This window comes from Bacidia gigantensis (genome assembly GCF_019456465.1).
Source record: "Bacidia gigantensis strain McMullin 20006 chromosome Unknown contig_278, whole genome shotgun sequence".
Taxonomy (NCBI): domain Eukaryota; kingdom Fungi; phylum Ascomycota; class Lecanoromycetes; order Lecanorales; family Ramalinaceae; genus Bacidia; species Bacidia gigantensis.
The window spans coordinates 1,658,026-1,678,210 of record NW_025408606.1 but is presented as its reverse complement, the minus strand read 5'-3'; the positions used below and the strand labels follow the sequence as shown (position 1 = coordinate 1,678,210).

Here is a 20,185-nt window from a genome sequence, read left to right as displayed (position 1 = left end):
AACCAATTTTAAACAACCAATTCACTTTGAATCACCAAAGCACACCACCAATTCACTCCGAAAAAGCGCACGCCAGTGCATCTTTGCAAGCTCTGCCTGGCAACTCCTCCCTCTCCCACCACACCAACCACCATCACCACCCTCACCACCAAATCCCACCTCTCCTCCAACCACCACCATGTTCCGGTGGCTCCTTTGCTGTTCCCGCCGGGAGCGGGAGGTCGACTACGACCCCCCAATCCAAATGACAATCGGCATCCCAAAGAAGCACTGGCAGCATGCCAACCCTCCCACCATCCGAGAGAAGGCCAAGCAGACCACCAGCGAGAACTGCGCTGGGTGGGCCGTCGGCGGCGACGGAAAGCCTTTTCTCCGGGCCTGGCACAATGTCTAGGCTGGTCATAGCCTAGACAGCCATCTCTCCGCCTCTCTCACCACCAATTTCGGCATGGAACGGCGTTTTTGCTTCTTTTTCTGGCTTTTCCTGGCTTTTCATTCACTACTATTCTTATTATTACTATCCACACATCGACTATAGCACCATTCTTATCGACCAGCAGCTGCGGTGCCAGGCAGCTCTCCTCGCGCCCTCAGTCACGAGACGTTCACCCCAGTTGCCATACTGGGGGGTTCGGGCTTCCCTCCCAATCGACAAGCACCATGGAGCCGGATGGTATGACAAGCGCTGCGGTGCCAGGCAGCACCAACTCGACAAGCGCCTCGGTGCCAGGAGGCAACCTTTCGACAACCAGCTGCAGCGCCAGGCAGCTCCTCTTCGCGCCCTCAGTCAAGAGACGTTCCCCCGGCCCGTCACACTGGGGGTTCGGGCTTCTCTCCCCATCGACAAGAGCTGTGGTGCTGGACAGCAACAGACGATAAGAGCCACGGCGCCGGGTGGCACCTCGCGACGACGTTACGACAGACATCATTATCACCGATATTCTTATTTCGAGGCGCTGGCGCCGGCTATTACTATTGCATTTGGCGTTGGGGGATATTGTCAGCTTTTTTGTACCACCATTGGCTAGCAGATATTTTTTGGTGACTATTACTAAATGAGATATTCCTACCACCGCCTATTCCTAGCTATGTATCACTATCAAGACGGCACTGGCACCAAATCAACGCAACAGACCCGACTGCCTTTGAACCTGGTAGCGGCGAATCAGACATACCTACAAGTAAACACCGTCGCCACAGCCTCCGCCCCACCATTCTTTCTATCCCAGCGTCGACAGCGAGGTCGAAATCACGGTGCTCACACCAAAAGTCTACTCCCAGTGTCACTGCACCTGGCACTACTTCACAGCGATACAGAGAAACATGGCTTATCCAGACTACGTCACAGACAGAAATATCCCTCAACTTAACCAAGCAATCCACCTCCCCGCCTCTTGCACAGAGTCGAGTCTGCGCCAATCACCAACTTCACGCCGATCATCACCCTACTCAAACCAACTCCAGCAAGAGAGATAATCTCCACTACCATCTCTCGACCTCACTGTCGCAAATCCGGTATATACAGCCCAAGGATGTTCAGATGAGCAACCTCCCTCCTCACCCCTCCTGGAGATTGAATGGTCGAAATGAATCAACGGCTTTGAATTGCCGCCTGCAGCAGGGATTTCGTGGTCAACATCCGGCTCTACTGCCGATAGCAGATTCCCGCGTCACCCGTCTTCGTGGGGATTTTCGGGGCGAGAACGAATATACACCACAGATGGAAGTGGAGCCGTGGTTGGGGGGTTGGGGAGGCGGATTTTGGGGGAATGTGGGGGGAGGTACTGGGAGTGGAGGAGTGAGGAGTGTGGTGTATGAGGTACAGGGGAGAGGGGGAGGGGGGCTTGTAGTTTGTGAGGTTGGCTCGGTTGGGAAGGTGTGTTGGCTGGTGGATGTGTTGGGGGAGGGTAGGGTATGGGATGGGGGGAATTGTGAGGAGAGGAATATATGAGATAGTTAATTCAAACTCTTCACTGTGACTGATTTGAAGCTGTTTTCGTATGTCTCTGACTCGGACTATTTTTAATGTCTCGTTGGGTAATTTCTGGTCTGTTTTCAACGGGTCATTTGTGAGCATCGCGCTGTCATGTGTAGACCATGAGATGATATCCGATTGTTAGTTATGGCTATATGAAAGACTCTCAATGCTCATGGCGGGCTCAGCGACTCCAATATGAGATATTCTGCTTGCTGAAGTATTTTCCATCGTGCGTGAGAGTTTGAGCACTGGACCTGTTGACACTATGTTTTCATCAATCCACATAAGTGTCATTTCCAAATGCAGCATCACTGCCATCTTCTCCGTTCCAGATCATTTTTGTACCGCTAGTATCCTTGATTGCTCTTGTTCCGGCTCTCCTCATGAATTGAATCCACCACTCCGCGGCTATCTGCTAGGCTGAAGGGATTTGATATTTCGATATACTGTAAGTAATGAGACCCGCAACCTGGCCGAGACCATGGACGTTATCTCCGGTTCAATTCAACAGAAACTCATTATGTTGACTTACCAGGCCGGTGGAGAAGGATGTCCCATCCACGGGTTTTGAACCTTTTGATCGCGCACTCGCGCATTGAACATTTTCACCAGGAGCCCAGAACACTCTATCTTCCCCGGGTTTGTTGCCTATTTGTGCAAAATCGGCTGGCTCGCCATCTTCATTCACGGCGGTCGCGGAGATAATCTTCTCGTTCTTGGGATAATCCCACAACGACCAAACAGCCGGCGTCTCATCTATAAACTTCCTCTGATGGCCTCCATTACCAGCTGCTGTAACTATGACTGCACCGTATCGTATGAGATCTTGCACAATCAGGCGCACACGTTCCCACATAAATTTGTCTGGGGTGAAAGGGCTCATGTGCTCAATCGAGCCATCGCTTCCTGATGCAAAAATTACAACAGTCTTCTTCTGGCGATTCTTGGCGACCATGTCTTCCAGTGTTTTGGAAAAAGCATCGAGGATGTCGGCAGCGGATAGGGTTGACTTCATGACGACTAGGGTGCGTCTTTCCTTGATGACACCGCTGTCTTTCCCTGCGGCCAAAGAGGCGACGCAGGTTCCATGACCATCGGGATCATTATCCGATTGAGATTGAACGGCATTAGGGCTATAGTGCCACTCTATTGAAATGCCATTAAAGTCCTACAGGCTCAGTATATGTACATGACTACACGACTGTATGCGTACCTCATGAACGATGTCAACACCCTCTTCGATAACATAGAGATAGGTGTCTAGGGGAGTGCTCCTATACATGTATTTATATGGAAATTTCAATTTCCAGATCGAAGTGTATTTGGGCCATGACAACAGGCCTAAATGTCTTGGGGCATTGTTCTGTACTTTCAGGGCCGGGTCACTAGCTTGTAGAGGACGGGCTTCTGACTGGTTTGTTGAAGGCCAGTGCAGCTCCGTTTTATTGTCTTGCGCCCTGGAAGCCTTTCGCACTGCAGATATTGCATTCTCCCAGATGGCTTCTATCTACTGATCATTAGTCGTTACACAAATTTACCAGTAAAACCTACGCCTGGCTGTTGGGCAAATGAAGTCTTCTGGCCTGGGCTACATTGCAATAACCAGAACTCTGTTGATTCTCTGACCTTGTTAGTAATTCGTCTCACATTAGCAGCACCGATCGTATCGATAAAGTGTTTGTCCGCGGCATCCAGAACCGTTGTATCAGCAGTGAGTTCTGGATACACGATATACTCTACCGCACAAGCTGACATGCAAAGCAGCGAGATGCAGAGACAAAGGAGAGATTGCATGGTGTAACCCTTAGGACAGGATTAATAAGCAAGCTGTAGATACGAAGAAATCTATCAAAGTAAAGAAGAAAGAATGATACGTAGCCTCGAGTTCACGAAGTACGCGCAACCCAGCTGAGCTTCGCAAGAGACAGACTGAGAAGCGCACACTTCAGATTCCGGCACAAATGCTGCATAGTACATCCGCGGTCCTTGAATAGCTGATACCTGCAGCTGCAGAAACTCAAGCCAATTAACCACCGAGATAATAATGTCGCTCAGGCGTGAGTGCACCATCGCACGACCACGCATCGCCTGTCTTGCGCTCAGCGATGTCCTGCTGAGATAACACAGCACATCTACAATAACCCCAGCATTCTCGCCTGGTGTATGCCGCTCCAGCTCACAGAGCAACGAAATTCCCAGTGAAGCGCAGCTATTATCGACAGAATCAACTTTCTGCGTAGTGGAGACACAAAGCGAACTGCAGCCTCAGGGAAGTCAGAGCGCGATAACTCTTCCCCTCCCCAACCAAAAAACTCCACGTCCACAATCCCTTAGTCTTTCCATAGAAACTTCCCCTCGGAGCGTCCAAGGCGCGCGGTAGAGGATGAGAAGACGTCTCCCGCCAAAGGAGAGAATACAACGTTCGGCCACAGAAAACCTCAGACGTGCTTCATTCGCGATTCCAACTTGCACAACATAATTCGGGCCGCTATCAATGTATCATTTACCCTCAATTGTGGGCAGAGGCTCTCGACATAGAAGTCTAAAGCAACAGCAAGGGGAGTAAAGAAGACTTTCGCGAGCTCATGAGAGTCCCGTGAACGAAAAGGCACAGTTTCAAGACTAACATGTTTGTATTATAAACGTTCCGCTTGCAGAAGATATACATTGCCATAACTACGAATCAAATCAAACCCACGATATAAACCTTCACTCCATCGCATCACATCCCCTTTCCCCGTTTCCCCCTTCTCCCCTGCCCCCTAGAATGCCTAAGTCCACCCTTCCCCATCAACTCTAGCTCCTTATCCCAAACGCCGATATACCTGATTACATTCTCTACAGCACCACCAGTCCGGACAGCGCATCTCGCTTTTGATAGCCACCGCCGCGTCCTGCTTCAGGCTCTGGAGCCGCCTCCCGTTTCTGATATCCACCGCCGCGACCTGGCTCTGGCTCAGCGATAGGGGTAGGGTCTCGTTTCTGATATCCGCCACCGCGGCCTGGCTCAGCGACAGGGGCAGCTTCGCGCTTTTGGTAGCCTCCACCGCGACCAGGGTCAGCGATAGGAGCGGGATCTCGCTTTTGGTATCTACCGCCGCAACCTGGCTCTGGCTCAGGTTCTGGAGCGGCTTCACGTTTCTGATAGCCCCCGCCGCGTCCTGGGTCAGCGATAGGGGCGGGGTCTCGTTTCTGGTAGCCTCCGCCGCGCCCTGGGTCAGCGATAGGGGCGGCTTCTCGTTTCTGGTAGCCTCCACCGCGTCCTGGTTCGGGCTCGGCTTCACGTTTCTGATACCCACCGCCGCGGCCGGGCTCAGGTTCTGGAGCGGCTTCGCGTTTCTGGTACCCACCACCGCGTCCTGGGTCAGCGATAGGGGTAGGGTCTCGTTTCTGATAGCTCCCACCGCGCCCTGGCTCGGGCTCGGGAAGGGCATCGCGAGCAAGAAGAACTAGTGATATGTTAGTACGTAAGGTATGTGAATAGAGTGGAAATAGGTGGAGGCATCATGAGCTTGCGTAGAGAGAGACAGGGCGGCATGAGTACGTACCTTCGCCGATAGGTGCAGGTGTGGGTGCTGCAGCTGCTAAGGTCGCGAGTGCGCCGAGTAGGCTGAGAAGTGTTGTTGGATGCATGATGAATGGCTTGAAAGACGGAAGTTGATAATATTTGAACGGAGTTTTTGAGGGTTTTGTGCTTGTGAAGTGTTTTGATCTTTTGAGGGACATTTTTGGGGGAGGTCGGTGGCTTTATATATATTCTCTTCCATCTTTTTTCCAAGGTAGTAGCTGCAAAGCTCGCTCTGGGCCCTTCACGTCTGATTCTAGACTGGATGTGACAGTCGAGATTCCCAGTGTAATTTGATATTTCGCAAGCGAATCAGAACGCAAGCTGTACATTTTTCTTGGAGGCTTCTCGGTCGCGCAACCATAATGTGAAAGTATCACAAGTCTAGACCTTGAGCAATTTTACACAAGGCACAAAATTATCATGATATCGCCACCGGAAAAGGGAACTGTGGCAAGTCCAGGCCTTGAATAACGGCCGTGAAGTGAAGGTATCCCATAAACCGTTAACTGCCTTAAATCCGACGCTATTTTTGACGCGTTTTCCAGCTACCTTTTTTTAATCATTTTGATTACTACAACTACTATGCCCTGTAATTGAGTATCTAATAATGTAGACTATATACTATTAGATCTAGAGCCCTTATTGCTGCCTTTTTTAAAGTAATAACCCTTACGTTTATAGCCGCTACCGTAGTTTAATATAATAAAAATTAAAAAACTATATACCTTTAGAAAAAGGTCTTTATTAAGATTTATTAAAGCCTAGAACCTTTATAATATCTTTAGCTTATTTTTTACTAATAGAATATTTTAGATTATAGCTAAATATATAAATAACTATACGACTAAAGAAATATTTTAAATATAAAAGTTAAATTCTACCCTATATTAAAGAGCTTAAAGCTTTATAAATATTAATAAGCTATATATATATATAAAAATTATTATATAGATAGGTATCTATCTAAAAACTAATATAAATAACTTTTAGAATTAAAATAAAAAATGTAGGCTTATCTACTAGAAAGTAATATATTATATAAGTTAAATATAGTTTAATTAGCTTAGCTAGTTTCTATATATTTTAGAACTATTAAAAAATGCCCTAGAATTAGTCTTTAAAAAGCTAAAGTTTTTAAATAAATATTTTAAGCTTATATTTAAGCATTAATAGTATATAGGAATATATTTAAATATTAATAAATTAATTATTAAGTTTATAAAATAATCTATAAATATAGTTAATATTTTAAGCAAACTAACTCTTAAAGGTTATAAAATATAAATCCTAGCTAACAATAGCTATGTTTTAGATTAGCTATAGTACTTAAAAAAGGATAGATTATAAAAAATAGCTCCTATCTAGACTTAGGACTAAGGTTATTCTAATATACAAGCTATAGTATTAAAACTACTTAAGTAAAAATATTTAATAAGTATATTTAATAAATATATTATATAGCTAGATAATTTATTTATATTATTATATCTTCTTAAATAGCTTAAATACAATAGCTTTAGAGCTGCAGGAACTATAAAAACTATAAAAATAATATAAGAAATAGAGGAAGCTATTAGTAGAATAGCTTAGTAAAAAAAGTAACTTATAAAAGAAAAAAACTATAGCTTATAATTATTAATTTTTAATATTAAACTAAAGTATAGTAAGTAAGTTAAGTAGGGAGAGCTATATAGGGCAGTTAATAATAATAAGAATATCTTTTAATTTATATAAATAGATTAAACTATTATATTATTTATAACTATTATTAATAATAGTAAAAAAATAATAAACTATAAATAATAATAACTTATAAAGTTATTTTTAAATATAAAAATTACTTGCCTTCTTTTTAGCAACAATCCTATTAAAATTTTATTTATTTTTACGCTAATTAGTAATTATAATTATTATATAAATAATATTAATAATATTAACTAGCTTTAATTTTATTATTTTATATAGAAGATATAATAGTAGATTTAAATATTATTATTTTATTTCCTTTTTAATACTACTATAACTAATACTTATAAGATTAGTATATTAGTAGTAAGGAAGCTACATAAAGAGAAGGGAATAAGTAGTTTTTATAAAAAGTTTTAGATTAAGCTTATAAATATATTAATTAATTAGACTAAAGAATACTCCTTAGAAAAACCTCCTTTTAAAAGCTAAATATATCTTGTATTGCTATATAAATATTAAATAGTTAAATTTAAATATTTAAAAATATATTTTATATATAGACTTTTTAAAAATAATAATATATATTTAGGATAGGCAAGTAAAAAAGTATTAAATAAGCTATAGCTAAATAGTATAGCTTAGCAATAGCAAGGTTAAGCTCCTAAAACTACTAAAGGCTATAATCTATATAAAATCCTTATTTACGACTAAAAGGAGTGCCGGAACGATTATATAAACCGATTAAAATTAAAACACTATAATAATTGAGATTACCCCTAAAATAAAGCACCTAACGGTTTATGGGATAGCAAGTCTAGACCCTCACCAATACATATTCAACAAAAGGCTCTCGCGGTCTTGCGCCCGTAAAATGGAGATGCAACAAGTCTAGACCGTCAGCAATATACACAAACAAGGAAAACTCTCGTAGCGTCGCGGCCGTGAGGTAGAGATATAGCGAGTCTAGATCTTGAGTACGCAGTCTCTCGACTATAAAGTAGAGATATAGCAAGTCTAGACCATGAGCAACACACACAAGTCACAAAGCTCATCCCGACCTGCAAGGGTCGAAAATTATGCGATTGGAAGAAATAAAGCCTCGCTCACTGATGGCTTTCTGATGGAACAGTTTAGTTGCACAAGAACCTTGAATCTAGCCAGCCCGCTAATCAAAAGGGAGTATGTGTTCCGCGCCAGTCAGATTTAGGGAGGGGAACCTACCTACCAATGGCGTTGCGTAGAGCTGACCAGAGGTTTTTTATTAAATAATATGCCATGCTAAAGCAAATGGTTCTTGCAAGGAAGAAGGAGGGGGCGGCTATTTGGACTTAGGGGTAAATCTTCCCGCAGCTTCAATATAGCGAAAGACGAATACGATCCGCATCAACCATCGTCTGTACGCGTGGTGGGCAGAACGAGTGTTTCGTTCACTATGGATGGCGGGGGGTAAAATACAGCTATGCCCTGGAGAATGTGCAGAGTGCCGTTATGCTCAACACAGCTAAGATTGACGATGTCGTACACTAACTCCAATCAATCGAAGTGCCAAGTGGAGCTTCCAGACCCTCGATTCGCTGAGCTTACCCCGGCCGTTGTAGTAGCAGGGAATTTTCCGCATGTCGTGAAATACGTTATGGATTCCTCCACGGACAGCTGACGCCCGTACCCGGCCGCGCGTCGGTCGGAATTGTTGACGCTTGCTTGTTGTTGGGTCTCATCCCGCCCCTCCCCCCCCCCCACAAGAGGTGGTCCAAATAAGGGAAGGACCTACAATTCATCTAGAAGCCTTGTCCAAGTGATCTGACTGCCAAGCCCCTCAAGATTAGGAATCAATTGTTGACGGGAGGCCCTCGCATCATCAACGCCGTATCGAGAAGAACGGCCGAAATGGGCGGGTGCATAGGCGAGCACTTATAGGGGTTGACCCTTTAGTTCAATCTTCGCGAGATATCATGACAAGGACCAGCCTCTGCTGCTACGTTGCACTCGTGCATGCTGTGATCTCAGGGGTGTTAACATACAGTAAGGAGGTTCTCCAGCAGAATTCGCTCGGCAGCAGCGGGACTTCAATTTTCCACCCTGACAGCCACTTCGAGGAGAACGTTGTCTTGTCTCTACAACTCACTACACTGTAGACTTTCTTTCTTTAATCAAGGCTGAGAAGGCGATGAGAGGCTTGCCAATGTAGAATGCGGATGGGTTTCAGTTGCTTGCTATAGTTTTGTGGCAGATGGGGTATGGAAAACCTAGCTTAGCTGCGAAATATGCGGAGTGGGATGAGCAGCCGTGCAGAGCGGAGTCGTTCATTTCCTCCTGTGGCTGGTTGGCCATGAGTTCTGGGCTGGTTGGGGACCTGGCTGTTCATTATATCCGGCGTGGCTCTCTATTTGGGCGTTAAGTATCCTTGGGAGCACGATCGAAGTCATCGGGAAAGCTGGTACATATTCACAAGTGAGGCAGAGGAGTCAATGAAGTACCACAGTACTAAGTGCTTGATGCACACGCACCACAAGTCCCATGCACCTGCCTGCGCAGTTCAACCGGCAACTCGCCAGCGCTCATTCAGCAACCTCAAAGCCTACCTTCTCCTTCGACCACTTGCACACCCGAGAAACCCTCCCTCCACCAGTCCTCTCATCTCACAGCACCCGTCCCTTAACCTGCCTCACACTCTTAACATTAATATCCCTCCACATCCCGACCCAAACGAACATCAACACCGGCACCACCGTAGCCGCAACACACAAGCGTCTCTGCGCGACCCCATACGCCCTCACAATCGCATCTCTCTCCGGACTACCGACCTCATACTGCAACTGCGTCGTCAAACTCGCATATATCGTGGCCGCTTGCGCCTTAGCATCCGGCGGAAGATACAGCTCCAAATATTTCAACAGCGTATTCGTCCAAATGGCCCCACTAACACTCAACCCGACCGCCTGTCCCACGCCCGTGAACACACTCAGCAGCGCCAGCACAACCGCGACATCCTTATGCGCCGCCGCCGCCATGATGGCGATCTCCTGCGTGATGACGATGGTGCCGCCCGCGAAGGCGATGAAGATCTGCGACATTATCACCAGGCCGATGGGGGTGCGGGGGGCGCGGAATTTGATGAGCAGGCCGACGCCCAGGAGCATGAGGGGGATGGCGGCCAGGGCGAGGAATTTGAAGCGGTTTGTGAGACGGATTAGGGCGGCGGTTAGGACGGAGAAGAAGGCAGAGCCGATGCTGTAGATGTTGGCGACGTAGCCGGCTTGCGAGATCGAGAGCGTGTGGACGATTTGGAGGTAGGAGGTGAAATATTGGTCCCAGCAGCTGCGTGCGTGGGGGGGTTAGTCTAGCGAAGATGGGAGAGGGGGAGGGGATGGGAAAGGGGCGAAGGGGGAAAAGGGGGAAGAGCGTACTAGAACGAAACGAACAACGTGGCTGCGTTGAGACAGGCGCCGATCACAGTGCGATCGGTCAGGAGACTGAAGGGCACGAAACCCTGGCGCGAGATGTATTTCTCGTAGACGGGGAAGATGAGGAGGAGGACGCCGCCGAGGACGATCATGGTTATCGTGGACGCGGACGCCCATTTGTCGGCTTGGTAGGTGGCGATGCCGAAGGGGAGGAGGAAGAGCGCGAAGCCTGCGACTAGGATGAGGACGCCGAGCACTATTGGTGAACCAGCTTTGATCAGCATCTTCCCCCCACAGCCAGCCAGTACGTCTCACGCTCAAAAAGGAGTGAGATACCGTACGAGGAAAATTTACTTACGATCGAACTCGTGATAGTAGAACACAAGGCTCTGCTTCCAGTTCCTGCCACTGTTTCGTAGCTTGACTAGACCGTCTCGCTTCGCTTGTCGCTGCTTCATGCCAAAAAGGAAGATTAGTGGCGCGCTGATGGCGGGCGTGATGATCGTGAAAGCGCCAAAGGCCCAGCGCCAGGTGCTGTGCTGGTAGAAGCGCTGGGCGGCGCTTGGGCCGGCGAAGGTGGTTGCTATGTAGGGCGTTGTGCTGAAGGCGAAGACGAGGGCGCGGTTGCGGATGGAGGATGTGTCGGCCATGAAGACGTCGAGGACGTAGGACTGGAGAAGAGGGGAGATGTTAATGGCTTGAATTCAGTGCGTTGGATAAGAAGGGGATGGAAAGGGCAGAGGTAGGGGGAGAAGGGGGTGGACACGAACCATCCCGTTGAAGCCCACCCAGTACAGCACCTGTGCTGCGGCGTATGTTTGCACGTCGTTGCAGGCTGCCATCATGATGAGACCTGAATCCGCAAATGAGATTTTTGTGGGCATGAGCGTGTTAGGAAAGACTTTACCAATTGTTGTCAACGCTACGGTAAGGATGTAGCCTTGAGGCCGACCCCAGACATCGATGAGCTTCGCAAGCGGCAGCTTCGTGACACCGGAAATGAGCGAAGACACCACCTGAGTGACAGGGATGAGCGCATGCTTGCTGAATGAGGAGGTGACGTATGGCGTGAGATTGGATGTGATTTGCTGCTGCAGCGAGTTGACGAAGAAGACGAGGAAGATGCTGTGGGTTTTCAGCTGCTCTTGCTCTCTCCTTTGAATGGTTGATAGCATAGGATGAGGTTGTTGTCGAGACTTACAGCAAGTACGCCAATACGAGACTAGAAGTGCCCCACAGAGCGGTGATAGCTTCGGCCTTCTGCACTCCCTCCTGGACCTCCTTGTCGACAACGCAGTCAGCGGATGACGTCTCGACGTCCGTAGCGTTCTTCTCGTCATGGTCGGAATTTTCGTTTGATGGTGTAGCAAGACTTGATTCCTGTGCGTGGCCTTTCTGCCATGGTTTGGCGAAATTGGCGAAGCCCATTGTCGTGATGGGCTCCTCTGTGTCGAGCGTTTCTGATCTTGTCTTGTGGCTTTAGCAGCGCGTGTCTGTAAGATTGAGAGTATCTGGACAATGTGTTTGTTCTTAGCTGTCTCCAGAGATGCTCTGCGTGCACGACGTCATTTCTACAGTGTGGGTGCTGCAATTAAATGTGTTAGGAGCACGTGAGGAAGTCAAAGCTGCGATTTTGGAGATTTGTGAAGTGAGGAGAAATCAGTCACGCAAGGGAGGCAAACGAGATGCGTTACAGTGACTCCGTCTTTGCTTCCTTCCAGTGATGAATGAGTACATTCAGCTGGGCCCCACTTGTAGTGGTGGAATGGCAGGGGAACTCGCCAAGCGCCCCCACGTAAGGGGTCAGTGATCCACATCCATTGAGTTCTTGAATCTTTATATTACGGCACAATCACGGTATTGATACACTCACCCCGTCCTGCTGTAGTGTATGTTACATAGCACGTGTTGGGAAATCTGCCAATCACAATTTCGATGCTCTATGTTCTGGAAAGATTGAGTCCGCCATTTCACCTCCCCTGACTGCTAGAATCGACAATAGGGTATCGCTCAACTGCGAAGTTTTGTCAGTGCCGAAGGTCTTGCCTGTTGCGTTCAGTACTCACACCATGGCTGCCCTCACAACAGCCTTGAAGCCAGATTCCGCTGTTATCATTGACTTCATCCCTGCGATACCGAACTTTGTAGTCTCTCCCTACGACGAATGATCCCGTTTCAAGTAGACTTTGTGTCGGTGCTAGAAGTGTCTCATGCGCGTTTCGTAGGTAGCCTGTTGCGACGAACACAAGATCGAATGCCGGCTCGCCGAAGATGACAGTATCGTTCGACGTATCTCTCAGCTTGAGTCTAATCGTACCATCGTTTTGCTTTGCATAGCCTACTACTTCTCGCCATGGAATGATTCTGTGTTGCCATTTGCTCTCATCTGCTTGGTGCAATCGTTGATGATACATGCTTTCGTATAATTTGTCTAGTAGCTCCGGTCGTACGACGCCGTAATTTGTGGATCTATTGCTCTTCAAAGTATCTTGTTGGATTTTTGGAGCGAGATCGTAGAAGGTGTCGACTTTGTCAGGGTCAAATACTTCATTGACGCTATTGCCGGCGTGTCAGCGAATCGATTGATCCAAAATCATTCTGTGTGGCTTACAAAGGACTGTCGTCACTTGGCTTCAATGTCGATTTACCTGTATATAGTGTGATATTGGTATTCGCAAGTCGACTTTGTAGGTCCTTGAATATTTCAGCAGCGCTCTGTCCTCCGCCCACGACCGCAATATTTTTCGCCGAGGAGAGCTTTGGGCGAATGTGTGAGTACGATGATGAGTGTATGATTCTCGAGTCTGAGGCCAGATCTTGGAGTGCGGCTGGTATCTTTGGCTTTCCACCAACTGCGACGACTACATGTCTGGCACTGACTGTACTTTGCTCATTCGTGACCATGTCTCTCGAAACAATGCGCCATGATTCAACCCGCCCACTAGGTCCTTTGGTGGGTGTGACTGAAACGGTCTCTTGTCCATACTGCACCTGTGAGTCGAAGTGTGAAGCACACCATGTCATGTAGTCGTTGTACTCTTCCCGTAATGGAAGGAAGGTTGAAAGATTGGTAAAGGCAACCAGTCGATTCTGGCACCGGAGATAGTTGAGAAATGTAAACTTCGAAGTAGGATCGCGTAACGTCGCGAGATCTTTGATGAATGAGATTTGCATTCGTGCATCAGGCAAAAGCATTCCAGCGTGCCATTTGAACTCTGGTTGGCGTTCCAGGTACCGCACGCGAGGCTTGATGCCCCGATCATGGAGGGCAATCGCAATTGCAAGTGAAGCAGGTCCAAAGCCGACACATACTAAGTCAAAGTGTTCAACATCGGCAGCTTGGCTGCTCTGGGTCTCTTGGAATGTCATCGCCATGGTGTTAATCTTGTTGTGTGTGGTGACGTATGATATATCTTCCAACTCGTTGGGCCAGCCACGAGCACGCGAAGGCGAGGTCTTAGCATTCTCGCCAATGACGTCTTGTTCAGTCCGATTAGGTTCCGCAAGCACTTTTCGCTGCCCTCCATTCTCGACCATGTCTATGCGACCGAATCTAGACTGTAAGAAAACGGATTGACGCGGATGTAAGTAACTTTAGCGCGATCAGATAATTCTTTAGAGCGCATGTAAAAGCAGCGTCCGACTAGGCCCAATATGAGACTACGCTCCGTCCACGGACCATTGAAGACGTAATCAGATGATCTGATAATACTCTTCTAAATGCCGATTGGATGGCAACTAGTTTGCCTAGGAAAGAGGCGTCGCTAGGCTCTTGGCAGCTCCGCATTCATCCGCAAGAGGGCACTAGTGCCGGCCAAATGGTGGAGAGCCGCGGATCTGATAACCTTCTCGACACGCCATCCACAATACACGGAGAGCTCTACGACCGGCACATTTGGTGCCAATGAACATGCACCTTCACCCGTCGTACCCGTGCACCGGCTCGTGCGTTGACGTGACATGAACTAATGCGAGGTCCACCGGGTTGCTTCCAATGTCTTGAGCCGACGACTCTGGTGTTAATGATATAATTCGCCGTTATGGGGCTCCTATGGGCCGGTATGCAAAGGGCGGTGTGCTCCAAGGCTGTCATGATGGCATGCTCGCCGCTATCGGCATCGGCACTCTTTTCGATTTCGCCGGAAGGCGCATGTTGAGTCTGCAGAGACTTCAGATTGTTCTTTGAGATTAATATGGCTCCACTAAGTGGAAACGGTTTAGTTTGTGGGTGTGCCCATGCGGATGGCGGATGGCGCCAGAGGCTGCGGTCTTGAGGCCGGGGGCTTCGGCGTGCGGAATCATGCCTCGGACGTGAATCTCTACATGATGAGCAGACTGTAGCAGCCTCAATATGGCCTGGCATGTATGATGGGGCATCCTTCGTTGCTACTTCTTAGAGATTGAGCAATATGATACCTGGAGACCCTGGGAAGGTTGAAGGGCTTGAACCAAAACACCCCACAATCACCATTTCGCGAAGACTTCAGGTAAGATTTTTGCAAAATCCCCTAGAAACCATCCAGACTGCTGACATAGATCTGTCAAAACGCAGTTTCTTGATTTACTTGCGCGTACAAGATCATGCCTGCCCACGCAGAAAGGCTCGGGATATTTCCACCTCCTCTTCCGAACCAATCCGACAAAGTCAGACCTTCTCTTGCTCTTCATTGGAGTCATAGCTGCAATAGCTGCGGGAGTGCCTTTTCCACTTCTCGGAATTCTATTCGGACAGCTTGTCGATGATCTGAATTCAGCTTCCTGTGATACTGTCCAGCAATCCAAACCCAGCAACCTGCAGGCCAGCGTCACCCAAAAAGTGCTTCTAGTGATATATATTGCGATCGCCAATTTCGTATTCATATATATCCATGCAGGATGTTGGAGTCTTTTCGGCGAGCGGCTGGTGGGCCGACTGCGAAGGCAGTATTTTCGAAGCCTTTTGCGACAGGAGATTTCATTCTTTGACAACATGCCTCCCGGAGAGGTATCTGCTCGATTGACCAGTGATATGGAAACGATACGGACTGGAACTTCAGAGAAAGTTGGCATCTTCATATCGAGCTGCTCGTACTTCGCAGGCGCCTACCTCGTTGCATTCATCAAGGTCCCAACACTCGCTGCAATACTCGTTTTCTTATTACCCGCGTATTTTCTTATGGCGCTTGTGGGTGGGAACTACATCGGGAAATATACCAGTACTATGTCGGATCATGTCGCATCTGCATCGTCAATCGTTTCCCAGGCATTGTCGAATCTACCGCTAATTCAAGTATTTGGGGCAAGCCACCGTCTGGAGAAGAAACTGACCACAATTCTTTGCGATGTGCAAACAGAAGGTCTCAAGAAAGCTGCCGTAGCTGCGACACAGTTTGGCACTATGTTTCTAATTGCATACTCTGGCAATGCCATCGCTTTCTGGCAAGGAAGCAAAGAAATAGCCGATACAGTCGATGGTCGTGGCGCTGGCGTCACAGTCGGGTCAATCTATACAGTCATCTTCCTCCTACTCGATGGTACATTCAGGTTCCTGATGAGATTACCTTCCACTAACACCGGTCAGCATCGTTCATTCTAAGTCAAGTTGCACCCTTTTTACAAATCTTTGGCAGCGCAGCCGCTTCTGCTCGCAGCTTAGAGAAAGTTTTGAAACGGCAATCTAACATCAATGGGACATCGCGCAGCTCGGGCACATCCCCTCAAGCAATCGTGGGTAGTATCTCTCTAGATGCAGTCACATTCGCCTATCCCTCCCGGCCAGAAGTCGATGTACTAAAATCCGCTTCGATGAACTTCCCAGCAGGGAAGCATTCGGCTATAGTAGGCGTCTCAGGTAGTGGTAAATCCACGCTAGCTGCCCTTGTGACCCGACTTTACGACCCTCACCAGGGCAAAGTCTTGATTGATGGACAAGACATCCGAGAAATGAATGTGAGGTATTTGCGCAGCTATGTAGGATTGGTATCACAAGAACCTACGCTTCTCAATCGCTCAATCCTCGAAAACATTGCCCTCGGTCTAGTGAGCTCCGTGAACCATGACTTCGAAGCGGCACTGCTTGACTCGAAATTGAACGTCTTTACACAAGAGGTTCGTAAGGGCCAAGACTTTGAAGCCGCTTTGCAGAATCAATCGTTGTCGGTCAGGACAATTGTCGACAAAGTTCGTAGCGCCGCGGACCTGGCTGACGCAGATCTCTTTATTAAGGGTCTTGAGCATGGCTACGCAACGTGCATAGGCTCCAAAGGCAACGAGCTGAGCGGAGGACAGAAGCAAAGAATTGCGTTGGCTCGTGCTCTCGTGAAAGATCCAGTCATTTTAATCATGGATGAGGCGACTTCAGCCTTAGACTCCAAAACCGAGCAAAATATTCAAAGCTCACTAGATGGTATGCGGAAAAGCCGAACGACAATCACGGTCGCCCACAGACTTGCAACAGTAAAAGATGCCGAAAACATTATAGTCATGCGCGACGGACAGGTAATTGAACAGGGATCACATCAGGATCTCCTGGCAAGTGGAGGCGCTTATGCGACATTGACCGACACTCAATCTCTGCAATTGACAGGACTAGTATCTCCTAACATGTCAGATGAGTCCTCAGAAACGCTTGTACCCATTGGTTCTGGCGCTGAAGTCGTGCCTGATGACATTGGTGACGAAAAGCAAGAACTCACAAAGCCCTCAGTAGTCGAAGCAAATGGTCAGAGTGACACTGCTCACGTCGATAAAGAAAGGTATATTCTTCAAACAATACGTACCTATACTCGTCTTGCTCGCCCTCAATTGCTCATCATCTTCGTTGGGCTTATCGGCGCCATCGTCGCAGGAGGCTCATACTCCTCAGAGGCAGTCATTTTTGGCACTGTGGTTGGCCGACTAAACCCATGCGAAGGTAGTTCGAGTATTCGAGCCACAGGGAATCTATTTGGACTTCTCTTTTTCGTCCTAGGTCTAGCTGAATTCTTCGCCAATGTTGTCGCTGGTTCGGCTTTCGGACGTGTAGCAGAGAAGATGGTATTCAAGGTTAGAATACTTACGTTTCGCTCTTTGTTTCATCAAGACATTACATGGCACAACTCCGAGGGACGCACCCCATCGTCTCTGCTCTCGCACTTTACTAGCGACACCAACGCCTTAGCCGGCTTGTCAGGTACGATTGTGGGAACAATACTGACGATTCTCGTCAACCTGATTGCAAGCATCCTCCTCACTCACATTGTGGCATGGAAGATTGCCATAGTCCTCCTTGCGACTTTGCCAATTCTACTTGGCTCTGGTGTCATGCGTCTGAGAGCGCTCGCAAAGTTTCAGGATCGTCATCAAGCCGTTTACGCCACATCTATTGGAATCACCGTTGAAGCAGTAGAGTCCATCAAGACCATTGCCACACTTTCTCTGGAAGAAGAATTCTACAACACCTACAAGAGATCTCTCGCCGGCCCTTACAAAGCCAGCTTCCGCGAGATCGCATACACCAACTTCTGGCTAGCCACAGCATACAGTGTCAGCAACCTGATCTACGCCTTAGCTTACTGGTGGGGATCGAAGCAAATCCTGAATGGGAACTATACGCAAACGCAGTTCTTTATAGTACTTCCAGCACTACTCTTCAGCGCGCAGTCATGCGGTCAGATGTTCGCCTTAGCACCCGATGTATCGAACGCAGCCATGGCTGCCCAAAGGCTCGTGAAAATCATGAAAATCGGCCCTACCAGACCAGACACATCATCCGCCCTATCTCTACCATCAGACCTCTCCGAAAAGATTGACTCCGGAGACCTAGAAGCAAACTCGCAAGCCACCACTCCATACCCCACGCCCCCCAACACGCACGGCAGCAGCATCAAAATCCGTAACCTGAGCTTCCACTACCCGCACAATCCCAATCACCCCATCCTTCACGACCTGAACCTCGACATCCCATCGGGCTCATACTGCGCCCTAGTCGGCCCCTCCGGCGGCGGCAAATCCACCATAATATCCCTCCTCTCCGCCCTCTACGCCCCCACATCCGGCACCATCGCCATCGACAACCACGCCTTCCCCTCCCCCTCCCCCCTCCTCCTCCACCTCCACCTCCACATCCGCCTACCGCTCCACCCTCTCCCTCGTCCCCCAAACCAACACCCTCTTCAACGACAGCGTAGCCTTCAACATCTCCCTCGGCGCCCCACCAGGCCAGGACGCCAGCAACTCCGAAATCCACAGCGCCGCTCGCCTCGCGAACATCCACGAGCTGATCATGTCGCTGCCGGACGGGTATGAGACGCGATGCGGGGTTGGCGGGGACCAGTTCTCTGGGGGCCAGCGGCAGCGGATTTGTCTTGCGAGGGCGCTGGTGAGGAGGCCGAGGGTTATGTTGCTTGATGAACCGACGAGCGCGTTGGATGCGGAGGCTGAGGAGGGGTTTATGGCGGGGGTGGAGGTTGTGAGGAGGGGTGGAGGGGATGTGGGTGGGGAAGGGGGAGGGGAAGGGGGAGGGAGAGTGACGATTCTAGCGGTCGCGCATCGCTTGCATACAATTCAGAACGCTGATCGCATCTTTGTGATTGAGGGGGGCCGCTGTGTGGATAGTGGCACGCATGAGGAGTTGGTGGGGCGGGAGGGGGTTTATAGGGGGTATGCGCTGCATCAGGCTTTGGGTGCGTAGAAGGGGGCTGGACGAGGTGAGAAGGGGTAAGGGCGTGCAAGTCGAGGAGGGGGCAAGTTGCGGACGAAAATGTTTAAGTTGATAAGTAGGTGTTTGTATGTATCCTTTGTCTAAGTATTTTGGAATTGATTTGGGACACCTGTACCGTCCAAGTGGAACATCGAGAAGACCAGGACTTCCCTTTCACTTCAGGTCTCTCAGAAAGCCACCAACTGGAAACTGCGTGCGGTACAATTGTTAGTGCCGAGGAGATGCCAGCAATCCCAGATCTAAGCTCGCCTAACGAAACTACATAATCAAGATAATTTAGCAAGCCGACTTCGGCAGGTGCGGTAATTATATGCCTTCAATGACTCATATCAGAACGTCATGCCCCGACTATCCAGTTCGTTACCTGCCTAGTACCGTGAGGCTACGTTCAAATGCCAAATAGTGCACTCTCTCCCGCTACCGGGGATATAAATTGGGACCCTGACTAGACAAACATTAACTAATGAGAAACTGTAAAATTATCAGATTGGATTTGTCATTCGGCTAGAATGCACCATTCCCGTCTACGGTACCTTTTTTTTTTTTTTTTTTTTTTATATCCTACGCCGTTTCAGCCTTATAGGCTATGCCGGGTGCTATCTATGCAGACGAGCTATTTTATATCAATAGAAGATACTTACCAACTCTTTAAACGATTATAATTAAAATCAAAATTAAAAAAGTAAGTATTAAAAATCTAAAATCTAAAAATCTAACTAAATGCTATAAACTTAGACTATTAAAACTATTAATAGCTTTAATAACTATTACCCCTTAATAAACTAATATAAAATAAACTTCTATACTCCTTTTTCTTTTATAATATATATTGTTATAAGCTATAAGTACTTATTTTTTATTGCTAA

General features: G+C 47.9%; 6 protein-coding genes across 6 annotated transcripts; 1 reads left to right on the top strand and 5 right to left on the bottom strand.

The window, feature by feature from the left end:
• Positions 1-2,252: 2,252 nt before the first annotated feature.
• KY384_007969 (uncharacterized protein) lies at positions 2,253-3,733 on the bottom strand (the record flags this gene model as incomplete). The annotated part of the gene is made up of 4 exons (XM_044816458.1): positions 2,253-2,390; positions 2,511-3,146; positions 3,192-3,485; positions 3,626-3,733. The coding sequence occupies 4 exons, from the start codon at positions 3,731-3,733 to the stop codon at positions 2,253-2,255; spliced, it is 1,176 nt and encodes a 391-aa protein (XP_044667098.1).
• Positions 3,734-4,816: 1,083 nt separating this feature from the next.
• Positions 4,817-5,611, bottom strand: KY384_007968 (uncharacterized protein; the record flags this gene model as incomplete). Its single annotated transcript, XM_044816457.1, has 2 exons — positions 4,817-5,427; positions 5,527-5,611. The coding sequence occupies 2 exons, from the start codon at positions 5,609-5,611 to the stop codon at positions 4,817-4,819; spliced, it is 696 nt and encodes a 231-aa protein (XP_044667097.1).
• Positions 5,612-9,793: 4,182 nt separating this feature from the next.
• KY384_007967 (uncharacterized protein) lies at positions 9,794-10,309 on the bottom strand (the record flags this gene model as incomplete). The annotated part of the gene is made up of 2 exons (XM_044816456.1): positions 9,794-9,832; positions 9,905-10,309. 2 exons carry the CDS (start codon positions 10,307-10,309, stop codon positions 9,794-9,796), a joined length of 444 nt encoding a protein of 147 aa, XP_044667096.1.
• Positions 10,310-10,641: 332 nt separating this feature from the next.
• KY384_007966 (uncharacterized protein) lies at positions 10,642-11,097 on the bottom strand (the record flags this gene model as incomplete). The annotated part of the gene is made up of 2 exons (XM_044816455.1): positions 10,642-10,949; positions 10,998-11,097. The coding sequence occupies 2 exons, from the start codon at positions 11,095-11,097 to the stop codon at positions 10,642-10,644; spliced, it is 408 nt and encodes a 135-aa protein (XP_044667095.1).
• Positions 11,098-12,666: 1,569 nt separating this feature from the next.
• Positions 12,667-14,176, bottom strand: KY384_007965 (uncharacterized protein; the record flags this gene model as incomplete). The annotated part of the gene is made up of 2 exons (XM_044816454.1): positions 12,667-13,195; positions 13,251-14,176. 2 exons carry the CDS (start codon positions 14,174-14,176, stop codon positions 12,667-12,669), a joined length of 1,455 nt encoding a protein of 484 aa, XP_044667094.1.
• A 1,663-nt stretch (positions 14,177-15,839) lies between these two features.
• Positions 15,840-18,904, top strand: KY384_007964 (uncharacterized protein; the record flags this gene model as incomplete). The annotated part of the gene is made up of 2 exons (XM_044816453.1): positions 15,840-16,194; positions 16,254-18,904. 2 exons carry the CDS (start codon positions 15,840-15,842, stop codon positions 18,902-18,904), a joined length of 3,006 nt encoding a protein of 1,001 aa, XP_044667093.1.
• Positions 18,905-20,185: the final 1,281 nt, after the last annotated feature.